Here is a 16,138-nt window from a genome sequence, read left to right on the forward strand (position 1 = left end):
GCGTCGCTCGCAGTGATAGGGAGGTTAGGGGTTTGCTAGCCACATGCAAATGTGCCTCTGGCTTGCTTTGCATTTTCCAAGTCGATGCAGTCAAAACATGTAAGGATTATTGCCGGACTATGCAAATGTACACTCAGATGCTTCATGTAACATATGCACACCTATGCCCCCACACAAGGAGCGAGGTGAAGAAATGGGTAGTAACATTTGATGGGTAGTGATAAAAAGGGAAATAGTGTTGCCCAATTTAGCCTTGTCGTTTCCTAGAAGCCACCAGTGCACCTCCGATCATGGTCACCTAAGAGTTCAGCTTGGACTCTAGACACTTTATTTATTACTCTGGCAAACCAGGCATGATTATCACCTCTAAATCTGTACTTTTTCATTCTGCCTTCTAGCTCTTCCCACACATTCTCTTCTCCTGTGATTTGCTGTGAGCCCACCTGGCTTCTCACATGATTGGTTGTATCTTTAAAGCTATACTCAGACTGCACGCACTGCTACTGAATTGTACTCACAACCAAAGAGCATAGCTGCAGATTGGCCACTGAGTGCCAAATTACCCTTTTTGTCTGCCCACTCTGTAAATCCTCGAAAAGGGCTGGAGTGTCGGCATGCCACTGACATCAGATGCCAGGGCGCGACAGTAAACACACATTGTTTTCCACCTAAAATAAAATAGCATATCATACTAATTAAAATTCCAAACATGAAATACAATACAGCTCATTGTCAACAAGCTTGGGAGATCGCCTGGGTGTGGTTATCTTCCAAATCACCTCTCTCTCTCTGTATAGTGCCCTCGCCCAGCGACTCACCATCGGCCCCTTGTGAGGGCCGTTACACATCTGCCAGTTGTGGAAAGCTGACCAGCTCAGGACTCTTCCAACTATGATTGAGATCCTCTGAGTATGGCAGAATTATTATATGGGTCCCTAGGAGACTTTCAAAGACCAGTTTATTCTTTATCTGTTTGATAATATATTATAATATATCGAGATTCTGGATGACACTCTCACACTATCACTGTGGCACCATTTGTTCTGGTTATTGTCCAAGGAGCATATTTGAGAGATATTCTAATCTTCCCACCTAGAAGTCTTTCTTGAGCAATCACCAGGTCTCCTACCCTAAATATTGATGAGTGAATACTGGACCAAATTCATATTGCCTTTCCTCCTTTGTTTTGCTCATTGTCTTCTTACGAAGTAGTTGGCGACCATCGCTCAGTAATAGGTATAACATAATTCACTCCATGTGCAAACAACTCAAACGTAGAGAGCACTCTAAGAAAATGATTATTAAATCACTCCAATTCTTTCTACTGTTCAATTCCAATGTGCATTGTCCCCTAATATGGTGCATATAACTCCACCTCACCACTTATCTGTGCCTTTGCAGACTGATTTTTCTATGATGAATCTTCCAGTGTCCAGCTATTCACAGAATTCAGCCCCTTTAAAAAATAGAACTGTTGTTTATTTTCAGATCACATGATATACAATGAGTAGCTCAATTCTTTTGGAGCTCCTGGACCACAGTAAAACATGCAATGAATGTGACTAATTCTGCATCAATTACTATCATCAGATATCAAAACCCAGGTGTGGTAACAAACAGTTCTATGTAGACTTCCCTGCAGGATATTTGGCATTCATCCTCTGTTATGATCACAGCTGGGGCATTTTCATAGCCAGATGCCTGATGGAGTTCAATTGTTGGTTCGTTCTTCAAGCATCAAAGTCAGGCAAACAAACTTGTTCCCTCAAATGAGCTCTTGTCTGTAACCCTGTTTGGTGAGCCAACTCACTGTATGATCAGAGTTATTAGTTGAATGAAACTAACAGGGCATATACCTCTCAACATGACACTTTTGGTAGTCATGTCGAGTTTATTCTTCACTCACCATTGCTTTCTGAAAGTGGACTGAGCTTGGCCATTACAATGTTAGTGAACCTCAGGAAATAACTTCCAGTTCGGGCCCTTACAGGATTTCACAATGTTGAGAGCTAGTCTGCTTTGGGACAATCTCCCAGTGTTACTAAAAGGACATATTCCTCACTGTGTTCTACAGCACTCAAACATTAATAGGGAAAACACAAAACAAGACAAATCCCAAACCTATTTGAAACAAGCATTTGCAATGCAATAGGTCTCACATTTGTGAAAGTTTGAGCTGTTGGCATTGTAAATGACAATGTTTATTATGATGGTTCTGCCTTTAGTAAAGCGGATGTTGACTTTGCACTACAGTCTGTGGCAGGATAGGTAACTTTCTGGGGTATTTTAGCTGTCAATCATTGGAATCAAGATGTGAATTACCTTCTAGCAGTGGATCACCTAGCCCCACAGAGCAATCAAAACCAGAGACAAGTGGAGAATGTCTAAATTGTATTAGAGAGTGATCTGGAGAGGATGTACTAAACTCTAGAGCTAACAAATTCTCAACCAAATCATGTTCCTTTAGTATTAGCTCAATACAATCAACAGGAATTCCCAGTAGGAGCGAGTCTTTCGGCTCCAAATATGTCTTCTCTAACTTCAGAACTGCATCCCCTAACATGTCGAATCCAATGGATTGCCTTGTTTTTAAGGGACTCTATGCTTTCTCTTGTATTCCCACTAACATATTTAGGGACATTAACCATATAAATCTTTGGGTGCTGGTGTAGATCTCGTACCGGGGGTGTACTACGATTGTGCTGCCTAAAAGTGTTTATAGGGAGCCCAACACTCAATGTTGTGTGCCTAATTTGGTTCTGTGGTATGTCTGATTTTAAAATAGATGCATAGGTGACTTTTATTTACGTGTTGGTTTTTAAAACATAAATGAAAGGCATTGCCATTTACAATGCCAATAGCTTAAACTCTCGCCAATGCAAGAGCTATTGCATTGCAAATGCTTGTTAAATATTGGGATAATCACAGGCCCTTTCCAAGACTCTGGAACCGGTGCACCTTTGGCAATTTCATTCATTAGAATTAAAATATAACAGCTCCATATAGTTTTATCGGCTTGAATTCCATCGGGGGGCCTGACGCTTTGCCTCCCTGCGGGGTGCCCAGTGCAGAGTCAACATCCGCTTTACTAAAGGCAGAACCATCATAATAAACAAGAAATGTCAGATAACTCCTCATCCTCATTAGAGAGCTCATATTGTGATTAGAAGTGCCTTACCCATTGGTCTTGACTTACATAATTAATCAGTTCTGCATGGCGGACATCCCTGCCCCTACTTACTACATCCCAAAATACTTTCTGGTTTTTATTTTCACAGGCCCTTTTAAGTTCCTGTCATCTGCTATCATCCCAGGATTTCTTTGCCACTTCCTGTGCTTTCTTATATTTCTGCCTAGCTGACCGAACCATAGGCATATCACCATCCTTTATTGCTTTCCCCAGGGAACTACGGGCCTCCTTACATTCTTTATTAAACCATATACTTTCCTCCTTTTGATTGATACCCTTGTTTTTGGCAGTCTTAAACAAAAGTGCAAAGGTGTCTAAAAAACTCCGCATGAAAACCCACAACCTCCTCAGATGGTACCTTGTTGAGCAAAAGTTCTTCCAGATCTAATGTTGCATTATTTACATCTACTGACAGCATAGCTAGGACTTCAGGCTTTACTAACAGGTTTGCCCATTTCAGCCGCCTCATATTATTTAAGGGAATAAAATCTAGGGTTATCAGATCCCCTTCAGAGTAAGATGTACATTTTTCTGCCCTTATTTCAAAGTCCGCAGATAATGGGTTATGTTCACTCACAATATGATCAACTACCCTCATATCCCTTAGTGCGTGCCAAAATTGGCAATGAATTAAAACAAAGTCGATACGGCTTTGGCTAGAGCCATTAACGGAAGTACATGCACCATCTCTGTCTGACTGAGTTCTGCTGTTTGTAGCCCTCAAACCTTTCTCCATGCAGAGGGAATTCATCTGTATTATGGCATCTGTCCATTTTTTAACTGGGATTAGGTCTAGTTTCGGGATCCTCCGTAGCTCATCTTCAGCATCATAAAAGTTAGAGTTCCCATTTAGAAGGGGTTCAAAGGTCAAGGTAAAATCAACCGCTAATATTACATCTATGCCCCTAGAATGTTGGTCGAGCAGAGTGTCCAGGGCTACTAACACCTCTGACTTTCTTCCCTTGGTACCCCTTGCATAGATCGTATATACATCAAGCTTTTTACCCTCACCCCACAATAGTCTAACCGCTAGTATGTCCTTATTATGAGACTCTAAAACCTGTACAACAAAACCAGTTTATTGGTGAACCCAGACTGTTAGGCCTCCCGAGGGCTGTCCTTTTCTACCGGTGATCGCAGGTACATAATAATTCAGGTAGCCTATGCAGTGAATTGGATCCGTTGCCCAGGTTTCCTGAAGCAGGCTTACAGTGTATTTAGCGACGAAAGACTGCCACTCAGGAGAGCTAATCTTAGAACCTAAACCGGTTATATTCCATGACAACACAGACAGGGATGTCATTAGTGTTTTTCCTGGGCACAGTGTGGGCATAGTATTCGTCGTACCAATAAATATATCGATAGCTCCCTTATCAGTCGCAATACTAACCTCGGGGTGAGTAAAACTCGGAGAATTACCACAAAAAATTGACCCTGAGGCTTCCATAGATAGCAGTACACTATTATCTGGTGACATAATGCTCAGTATATCTATCTCCTCCCTAGGCTGATGAATGATATTACTACAGTCTGTGGCAGGATAGGTAACTTTCTGGGGTATTTTAGCTGTCATACATTGGAATCAAGATGTGAAGTACCTTCTAGCAGTGGATCACCTAGCCCCACAGAGCAATCAAAACCAGAGACAAGTGGAGAATGTCTAAATTGTATTAGAGAGTGATCTGGAGACGATGTACTAAACTCTAGAAGTAACAAATTCTCAACTAAATCATGGTCCTTTAGTATTAGCTCAATACAATCAACGGGAATTCCCAGTAGGAGCGAGTCTTTCGGCTCCAAATATGTCTTCTCTAACTTCAGAACTGCATTCCCTAACATGGCGAATCCAATGGATTGCCTTGTTTTTAAGGGACTCTACGCTTTCTCTTGTATTCCCACTAACATATTTGGGGACATTAACCATATAAATCTTTGGGTCCTGGTGTAGATCTCGTTCCGGGGGTGTACTACGATTGTGCTGCCTAAAAGTGTTTATAGGGAGCCCAACACCCAATGTTGTGTGCCTAATTTGGTTCTGTGGTATGTCTGGTTTTAAAATAGATGCATAGGTGGATCCACCCAATGATATGAGCTCTTTTCTAAGACTATTTACATCTCTGGTGATTTGATGATGTGGAGCAACAGTCTTAGACCGGGCACCCATAGAAGTTAAAGCAGTATAGCTTCTCTGCTTAAATATCTGATTAGGATGCTCCGACTGATTTACTCTATGGCTAGAACTTTCTATGGGGGAGGGATCCTTTGTGATAGAGAGCCGAACTTCGAGGATAGTTCTACCAACTTTAAACGCATTTGTGTTACTTCTGCTTTTAACTCACCAATAGGAGCGGGAAGCCCCTGTAAGTCAGTGATATTACATATGTGAGGTGGTAGAGGAGTGCTACATGATGACATCCCGGGATTGTTTACAACCTCATCTACCGTTTCTTGCTCTTGCAAATCTATAAGGGGTGAGAACCTATTTGTACACACAACCCGTATTTCCCTTACCTCAGAGGAACCAGCCTTGCTTTCCCCTATAGTGCTATATTTTCCTGCCAGACCCTCCTTTTGGGGCTCAAAAATGTCTCCTTTACTCGTTTTGTGGAACATTGCAGGGATTGTTATCTGTTGGGCTATGGTGGTTTTAGCTAAATGGGGGGAGCCTGTGGCTGTATCACTACTGGGAACCTGGATTGATGTTTCACTAGATAAAATATCCTCACATTCGCTTATCAGCAAATCTATCCTATCCAGGGTACAATTGTTAGCTGTTTGCTTCGTCTTTAGAGATTTCCTCACCCTTTTTCCCTTACAGTCTCTACCACTCTGCCTCCCTCCCATAGCTCCACTGATACCATCCATGGTTTTCCTTTTCTCCATACTTGGACTCCATCCCTATAAAAAAAATAAGGTCTTAGTTACTCAGTCAGATACTGTACTTGCTTTCAGTGAGTATCTGTTTTGACATTGGTGCTGCAGGTCCTCATCTCTGAAGCCTTCAGCAGCATCTTAATGCTCAAATTAATTGCATATATCCCTATGCTAAAGTAAAGTAAAGTCCACATTTGTAAAGCGCACAATCACCCATAAGGGTCTCTAGGCGCTGGGGGCCGTCGGGAAGATTAAGCGAGCTATTGCCCAGAGTCACATAATAACCACTAATCATGTTTGGGTTACGGAGTAGCGTGCTACTCATCAAAAAGTGCTTCAACAACTCATATGGGGTAGCAAGCGCTATATCAATGCAAACCTTTTCCCTCTTCTGTCCTTCTCAATCCAAATAACTGACTAAAATATCCACCTCTCAAATTACTTTCATATTTCACTATACTAATTCACCACTTATCCTTTAAGGGTTTCAGAGTAGCTTTCTACTCGCCGAGAAAGGGCTTCAACACCTCATCAGGGATAGCAAACACTATATAAATGCAAACATTTTCCCTCTTCTATCCCTCTGCTATCCTTCTCAATCCAAATAACAGCCTAACATATCCACCACTCAAATGACTTTCATATTTCACTTGACTAACTCACCACTAATCCTTTATGGGTTCTGAAGTAGTGTGCTACTAGCCCAAAAAGTTCTTGTTGCCTCATCAGGGGCAGTAAGTGCGATATAAATGCAATTACAATACAATAAAGTGCTTTGATGACTTAAGAAAACACTGAGCCCAAAAGCTTGGTAGAGAATATCTTAAAACAGCACTTCCAGTGCTCATTTTATGTGACATGGACCGGTGTCTAGTCCACGCTCTCGGCTTGTGACTTCCAAACTCAGAGCCTGTCCAGGTGTTCATTACACACTTGTATCCATTAACCATAGTGTTTATTCAGGTGGGACACAAACACATAATGTTTCTAATATTAAATTATTAAAACGTGCCAGAATCTTACAGGCTGCTGCTGCAGGTGGTCCCATTCGCCCACTGGATTCCATCCCGTCTCTTCCTCAGACCGACCCACACGTGGTGCTCACAGGAAACAACCATCAAGAAATTCTGCAACAGAAAAGAAAAACAATCCAGCTATTTTTTTCAAACAATATTGAACTGAATGAGCTAATCAATCAATATTTATATCAAACATGTATGTCCTTGCATATGGGATCATATAGTATCCCGTGTTGCCCTCTAACTATCGGCCTGCTTCCTTGTTGTTGGCCTTCTCTAAAATTTTGGAAAAACACATCTACGCTCAGCTTTCCAATTTTGTAGAATAACAAAAGTTCCTTCACTCATCCCAATCAGGTTTCAGAGCCGGTTTCTCAATGGAAACAACACTACTTGGGGTAACATAAATACTGCTTCGTCACCTGGATGCTGGAGACACTCTGGCCGGTGTTTTGCTGGACTTCAGTGCAGCATTCAGCCCTACATTGACTTATTTCATTTCTTGCCAACCTTACTTTCCAAGTCTTTTCCCCAACAGCCAGCTCTGATACCCATACTTCACCTTATGGGGTACCCATGGGTTCCATTCTCATCCCTTTACTATTCAATCTTTATGTTAGACCTTTAGCTGATGTAGCTGAAGATGCTGGGTTGTCCCTGTTTTCTTTCGCAGGCAACTCCCAGACTATCTTTTCTCTTTCTATGAAGAGTGCAGCCGAGATTACTCCCCTCCAGTTGGGCTTGGTTAAAATTGCATCATGGATGCAGGCTAATTACCTTAAGCGCAACGGAAAGAAGACAGAGGTCTTGATATTGGGTAAAAACAAGGATCTCTGGGGACCACAACATTGGCCTAGTGAGATGGGTGCACGTCCTCAACCCTCCAGTCAAGTCCGTAATTTGGGTGTCAATATTGATGACTCACGAACCACGCAACATCAAGCTGTCAAGGTGGCCACCACGTGTTTTACCATCCTGAAGTGACTAAAAAAGATCATTTGGATGCTGCCAGAGCCCACCCAGAGAACAGTAGTCCAGGTTCTAATCACCTCAAGACTGGACTACGGTAACGTTCTTTACCATGGGATCAACAAGGAGGTGACTCGCAGGATGCAAATGGTTCAGAACTCGGCTGCAATATTACTTTGCCAGGTTCCTAGAGCCACCTCTGTCTTCGGTCACCTGCAGGACTTGCACTGGCTCAGGGTTGAGAACCGAATCAAGTTCAAAGCCCTGAGCTACATGTTCAAAATCAAAATAGGTGTAGCACCTCAATACCTGCAGTCCCAGGTCTGTCCCTATGTGCCTCCTCGATGCCTTGGCTCATCTACCCAAGGGAAATTTTCGGTGCCCAGAGTCAGACTATCTCATGTGGGTGGTAGATCGTTTGCATACCTTGGTCCCTCCCTCTGGAATTTCCTTCCCACCTCTATTCGGAATGAAACAGAGTATGTCCAATTTCCCAAATCACTAAAAACTTGGATTTTTAACCAGTAATCATTAAAACTATTACATGTTCTTTGATCTGCCAGGTGCTGGGAACCCCTTTTTGGGTAGTGTTGCGCCTTATATATTTTAATTATAATAATAATAATAATAATATAGTAGGAACCTATTTAAACATAGATTTTAAACACATTATAAAGGACTTCTTGCTCCCCAGTTTTGTTGTCAGTGTGTCTGGTATTTATAGGTCATTTTTGCTGCTACAAGTTGTTACCAAGGTTTTTATAATTGTTTCTTGTTTTTTTCTGATACTCCTTTTCACACAGCGCCAAGATGTCTATGATGGTGATCGAGCGCTTACAAAGATTAAATAAACACATTAAATACTTTTCCGGATATTCAGTAGGTATGCCAGCTCACATGTTTCAAACCCTCCTCTTGAAGAACTGGGGATAAGACCTGGGAATCATCACAGGAGGGACACTGAATGTTCATAAAAGAAGTAAATGAGACTCAACTGCCAGTAGAGGGGCAGGGTGGGGAGCAAGGGGGGTGTAGGTGGGAAACACATTTTTACTGCCTGGGGTGTCAAACATCCCTGCATGCCTCTGAATGAAAGGTAAGTGGTCCTATATATATTATTTTCTAGTTTCTTGTCCTTACCAGTTCCTTCTGGGTGTCGAAGAGTGCAAGGGACCCATTGTGCGAGGAGCAGATTCTCTGGCTCTCATCCCAGTCCCCCTCCTTGTTATACATCGTGGAAAAGTAATAACATCTGTTTCCACTGAGGAGCCAATCCATGGGGCAGCTCAGTAAGCGAAGAGATGAATAGTGCCCTAAAAGCAGAAAAAGTGAAGTAATCAGCTGCCATAAGACACAAACATATGAAACACTATGACGGACAAGGAATGACAGTGTGAATCCGCCATAAGTGCAGTGCTGTGAGCGGCCTGTGACGAGAAGACCTTGTGTGTTGTGCACAGCTTCTACGTGACACCATGAGTGAGAACAGATAATGTGTTCAGGTATCTACTAATATGTCTGTGACATCTCTGCACTGTGAAGCTGTACAGTGCCCATCCAATGTAATATACAGGTCTGGGGACAGGAGAGGTATGGAGGAATGGCAGCTGGTGGTCCACCGCCTGCCTTGTGCTGACACAGAACTGAGGGACAATGCCTCCTGCATCCTGGGGGTCTCACCAAACCTGAAGGGAGTGTCAAACAGGCCCAGAGGAAGCAGAGGATTGGTGAGACAGTGAGACATATATGATAGACCTATTTCTGTAGAGACAGAGGGTCTGCAGCTTGTGTGGTGATGGACAAGGATTGAAACCTATATGGAGGTGGAATTGTGGGACACCAGATATTTTCAAATATTTTGGAAATGAAAGAAATACCTAAGACTCACCAAGGGGAGAGGATATCTGAAATCCAGGAAAGGACTGGGAAGGGGTTGAGACATCCTGCCGAAGACAGACGAGGATGGGAGGACATCAGGGGCTGTATTATCGAAAGTGCTCAGTGCACACAATAAGTGCATGAGCTTGCTTTTTCACTCAAGCAAGCAAGACCACTGACTCATTGTCAGTGAAATTGCCCTCCCTCCCTCGTAGCTCCACCATTAGTGAGGCCTTCCCCGAGCCCCTGCACTCTCGAGTGTTGGTGTTCGAGGCCCTCCTCCACCCGCCGGTTTTCCGTGTGCCTCATCCCTGGTGGTCCAGTGGACCTCTGTCTCCATTCTCTTGCTGCGCTTTTTCTCTCCCTTTTCACTTGTTTTTTCCCTCACTTCTATCTCCCCCTTCCCTCTCCTTCTGGGTCTTAACCTCCATTTTCTGTTGTTTTCCCCTCATTTCAAGCTCCCCCCTTCACTCTCCTGTGTCCTCTGTGTCTTTCCTCCACTCTTTCATGCACTTTTGCTGCCTTATTTGCACTTTTCGCTCTCTTTTTGCCTTTTTCCTTTTGCATATTTTAGCCCGTTTTTCCTTACCGCTGCTTCCCCGTGGCCCTTCCCCCCAGCACGAACAGTGCGACCGGCCCAATCCAGCTCCCCTCCCTGCTCCCGCCTCCCAGCTGTCCAACCCTCCCCGACCACTACTTAATGGCGGCCACTGCGGGGAAAGGCGAGCAAGACCACTGACTCATTGTCAGTGAAATTGCTCTCCCTCCCTCAGAGCTCTACCATTAAGTGAGGCCTTCCCCGAGCCCCTGCACTCTCGAGTGTTGGTGTTCAAGGCCCTCCTCCACCCACAGGTTTCACCTGCGCCTCATCCCTGGTGGTCCAGTGGACCTCTGTCTTCATTCTCTTGCTCTGCTTTTTCGCTCCATTTTTAATTGTTTATTCATTCACTTCTATCACCCCTTCACTCTTCTTCTGGGTCTTAACCTCCATTTTCTGTCGTTTTCCCCTCATTTCAAGCTACCCCTTCACTCTCCTGTGTCTTTCATCCGTTTTTCACTCAATTTTTACCCTCATCTCATCCTCCTCTTCTCACTCTCCACTGTCCTCTGTGTCTTTCCTCCCATCTTTCTTGCACTTTACTACCTTATTTGCACTTTTCTCTCTCTTTTTGCCTTTTTCCTTTTGCCTTTTTTAGCCTGTTTTGCCCTTCCGCTGCTGCCCCCGCAGCCCGTCACCCCCAGCACGACAAGTGCGACCGGCCCATTCCAGCTCCCATCCCCGCTCCCGCCTCCCAGCTGTCCAGCCCTCCCCGACCCCTACTTAATGGCGGCCAAAGGCAAGCCCGTCTGCGCCCGTCCGCGACCCAACTGTGACCAGCGCCAGGAACCCTGGATCTCTGCACCGCCAACGCTATGACCCAGCGGCACTCCACACTCTCAACCCAGGCCGCAACAACAACTGCAAGCTAGCATCACCAGCCGACACCCACGGACCCTTCAGCTGTCACTGCTGCTGGCACACCTGCAGCACTGCCAAGACCACTGACCCAGCGCAATCCGCCAGCAAGAACACAACCAAACCGAAGACCCTGCAATGTTTCCTCCTCAATGTCCGATCCCTCCACAAACACGCCACAGAAATCTGGGACCTCCTCGACAGCACTACCACGGACGTAGCATTTTTTACAGAAACCTGGACCAACACCACCTCGAGACCGCACACCGCCATTGCCATTCCCCAAGGTTACAAGATCTCCAAGAAGGACCTCCCCACCCCCCCTGGAGGAGGAATTGCCTTCGTCCACAAATCCACCCTCTGCCTGCGCACACTCCCCGACGAGCCCACAGACCTGATGGAATACCTTCACTTCAATATACTGGCCAGCCCTACCTCCACCCTCCATGGAACCCTTATCTACCAACCCCCCGGACCCCGCAGACTTTTCGCCAACTCCATCACAGACATCATCTCCCTGCAAGCCATCGCGTCCAACTACACCCTACTAGGCGACCTCAACATTCATCTCGACAACCAACTGGACCCCAGCATTACATCCCTCCTGGACAATCTTCACAACATTGGACTCTGCCAGATCATGACCGAACCCATGCACTCAGCAGGACAAACCCTCGACCCCTTCTTCACATCAGGAAACTCCATCACCTTCAGCCATACAAACGAACTCCCATGGACTGTCCAACGATGCGTCAACTTCACCTTCAGAACACGCAACATCCACAGACACCAGCACATGCTCCCATGCAGAAACTGGACCAGAATCACTGATGGACGACCAGCTAACCTCATCACTCAGCAACTTCACCCCAACCCTCATGGAAAACGACAACGCCAATACAGCAGCCTGAACCCTGAACAGATGGATCTCCGACAGCACCAACACAATAGACACCCTCAAGAAAAACAACAACACCCACGCCAAGAAAGCTATATGGTTCACCACTGAACCCCGTGAGTCCAGACACGCTTGCTGCCACCTCGAAAAGGCCTGGAGGAACACAAAATCCACAGAAGCCCACAACAACTTCAGAGCCGCCTCCAATGCCCACCACCAACTCATCAGAAAAACGAGGAAAAAAGCGATTGAAGACAGAATCTCCACTCATGCACACAACAGCAAAGAACTCTTCAACATCATCAAGAAGTTCCCCCAACCCGCCAGCGAGTCCACCCACATACCTCCCTCACAAGATCTCTGCGACAAATTCAGCACCTTTCCACCACAAAATCAAGAGCATCTACGACAACTTCGATGAAGACAACCAACACACTAAACCCTCACCAACAACCCCGACACCCTGAAGCCAGCGATCGACTACTACCAGCCCTCACCACCGAAGACACACTGAAGACGATTAAGTCAATCCACTCTGGGGCCCCCACGGACCCCTGCCCCCACCACATATTCAACAGAGCCGCCGACACCATTGCACCCATGCTCTGCCGCACCATCAACTGCTCCCTGGCAACTTCCTTGTTCCCTGACAACTGGAAACACGCTGAGATCAACCCCCTCCAGAAGAAACCCTGAGCGGACCCCACCGACCTCAAAAACTACAGACCCATCTTGCTGCTCCCATTCCCAGCGAAAGTCATCGAGAAAGCCAACAACAGCCAACTCACCAGATTCATCGGCGAGCACACAATCCTCGACTCCTCCCAATCCGGCTTCAGAAAAAAACACAGTACGGAAACCGCCCTCCTTGCCGCAGCAGACAATATCCTTACCTTACTGGACAAAGGAGAAACAGCAGCCGTCATCCTCCTTGACCTCTCAGGGGCGTTCGACAGTCTCTCATCGCACCCTAATACGCAGACTCCACTATTCTCCTCTTCACTGAAAAAGTATAAAATTGCTATAGCTCTTGCTAAATCCACTTATTTTTCCACTAAAATTATGGACTCTACAAATAAGTCGAAGGACATATTTGCCATTGTGGAAGAACTATCTAACCCAGCCAGACTTACATTAGGGCCACTTCCCTCCCAAATCCTGTGCGATTCCTTGAATGCTTTCTTTATTGAAAAAATAGCAAAAATTAAATCTAGTATTGCTGCTCAAACCTTACCTGCTCACTCCCTAACCTCTGAGCCCTCTAAATACTCCAACTCTCACACTCTTACTGCTATTCCCCCCATCCTGATGGCTACTTTTCTTTCGCTTCTGCACAAAATTTCTTCTGGCTCTCCTCGTGATTGCTGTCCTCCCTCGGTTCTTCGAGCAGCTTTCATCTCCTGTCCTGAGCCCCCCCTGGCCCTCATAAATAGCTCTTTGGTCACTGGGGCTGTCCCCCGCTCTTTCAAACAAGCCGAGGTGGTTGCCATTTTAAAAAAACCTTCTGCAGACCCCTCCATTCTGAGCAACTACCGCCCTATATCCTTTCTCCCCTTCCTCAGCAAAGTTCTGGAATCGCACGTGACCCACACACTCAGTTCCTTCATCGAGGACTCGTGTGTCTTAGATTCTAAGCAGGCAGGGTTTAGACCTGCGCATTCAACGGAGGCTGTCATTCTCTCCGTGATGGATGAATTGCGCAGAGGGGCTGATGTTAACACCCGACAAGCCCTGGTCCTTCTGGACTTATCGGCCGCCTTCGACACGGTCGACCATGGGATCCTGGTCGACCGTGTCGAGGAGGCCGGCATCCGAGGGACCGCCCTTGACTGGGTTCAGTCCATTTTGACGGGACGACAACAAGCTGTCAGGCTGTCTCAGTTCTCTGCCACTCAGGTTGAGCTGTCCTGTGGTGTTCCTCAGGGCTCTTCATTATCCCCTCTTCTTTTTAATTTGTATTTGGCCACGTTACTCCGTGCTCTCCGCGGGTTGAACGTTATCGCGTTCAACTACGCGGACGATATCCAATTGATTTTTAATATTGATTCTTCTGAGGATTCCATCTCTATTTTTCAAAATACACTCTGCTTCATCAGTGACTGGATGAGCTTAAATCACCTGAAGCTCAACCCCGACAAGACTGAACTAATTCTTGTCGGGGGAGCTTCCAACCCATGGCAACCTTCCATCTGGCCTGCCAGTCTTGGAAGCCCTCCCTCTCCAGTCCACTCTGCCAAAAGTCTGGGTGTCATTATCAGCAATGATCTTTCAATGACTCCCCAGATCAGTGCAGTGGTGTCCGCCAGCCACTTCCAACTCAGGAAACTCCGGAAAATATCTCGCCTTCTTACCACCGAAGCGCTCACGTTAGCACTCCTGGCGTTAGTGATCAGTCGACTCGACTATGCCAACGCGCTATACGTCGGTATTCCTGAGTACCAACAGAGAAGACTCCAGCTGATACAAAATCAGGCTGCTCGCCTGATTTTTCACCAGCCCAGAGATCAGCACGTCCGTCCACTCTTAAAGAGTCTTCATTGGCTGCCGGTTTCCGCCCGCTGCCAATTCAAGTTAGGTTGCACCATTTATAAGTCTCTCTCTGGTTTAGGTCCCTCTTTTATCTCCTCTCTTCTTCACTCTTACACTCCGTCCCATACCTTACGTTCATCCCAAATGGCCCTGCTATCCGTCCCTAGGTTCAAGAGGAAAAAACACGGGGACCTGAGGTTTTCTCTTTTGGCCCCATCCTTCTGGAACTCCCTTCCTCTCTCCCTTAGACTGGCACCTTCATATTCTGGCTTTAGATCACTTCTTAAAACCTTCCTTTTTACTATTTCGTATTCTTAGATTCTGTTTCCTCTTTATTTTCACCACGCCCCAGCACAGCGCCAAGAAACCTAATGGTGTTAGCCGCGCTCAATAAATTCTTTTCAAATCAAATCAAATCAAATCACTATACAGGGTTCCAAGACAAGGCCCTCGACTGGATCCGCTCCTTTCTCTCCGGCAAAACGCAGTGGGTCAGACTCCCCCCTTTCCTCTCAGACCCTACAGCTACCACCTGCGGAGTCCCCCAGGGGTCCTTCCTCAGGCCTATGCTCTTCAATGTCTACATGGCTCCTCTCCCCCCATCATCAGAACCTACGGACTCAACAGTGGGTCATACGCAGACGACACCCAACTCATCCTCTCCCTATCCATTGAACCCAACACCACCAGACACAACTTTTGAGAAGGCATGGAAGCCGTGGCCAAATGGATGACAAACAGCTGCCTACAACTAAACACAAACAAAACGGAAGTACTCATCATGGGCCCAAACCCAGATGCCTGGAACGACACCTGGTGGCCCCCCTCCCTCAGAAGCCTGCCCACCCCCACGGACCACGCACGCAACCTGGGAATCATCCTGGACTCAGAGCTCAATATGGACTGCCATATTAACCCTTTCTCGTCCTCCTGCTTCCACAACCTCCACCTCATAAGTAAAACCTTCAAATGGATCCCCCTCGAACACAGAAAGACCGTCACTCACGCCCCGGTCACCAGCAGGCTCGACTACGGCAATGCACTCTATGCCGGATTAAACAAAAACCTCACCTGCAAGCTACAGAACATCCAAAATGCTGCCAAATGACTGGTCCTCAACCTGACAAGTCACTGCCACATCTCCCAGCACCTGGGGACACTCCACTGGCTCCCCATCGAAGCTAGAGTCACCTTCAAGATGCTAACCCACGCTCACAAGGCCCTCCACTACACCGGACCAGCATACCTGAACAGCCGACTCAAATTCCACGCACCCCAAAGGACCCTATGATCACCCCAGCTCTCCTACGGCGTGGTCCCCCACA

General features: G+C 46.1%; 1 protein-coding gene across 1 annotated transcript in view; it reads right to left on the bottom strand.

Annotated features, from left to right (window-relative positions):
- LOC144828312 (uncharacterized) overlaps positions 1 to 16,138 on the bottom strand; it is a 168,282-nt gene that overhangs the window by 52,178 nt on the left and 99,966 nt on the right. The window contains exons 3-4 of the mRNA XM_078686400.1: positions 9,193 to 9,365; positions 7,088 to 7,191 (exon numbers count right to left, since the gene is read on the bottom strand). Of these exons, the coding sequence (XP_078542526.1) occupies positions 7,088 to 7,191; positions 9,193 to 9,365 (277 nt within the window). The remainder of the gene's footprint in view (positions 1 to 7,087; positions 7,192 to 9,192; positions 9,366 to 16,138) is intronic.

This window comes from Lissotriton helveticus, chromosome 4_1 (assembly GCF_964261635.1).
Source record: "Lissotriton helveticus chromosome 4_1, aLisHel1.1, whole genome shotgun sequence".
Taxonomy (NCBI): Eukaryota; Metazoa; Chordata; class Amphibia; order Caudata; family Salamandridae; genus Lissotriton; species Lissotriton helveticus.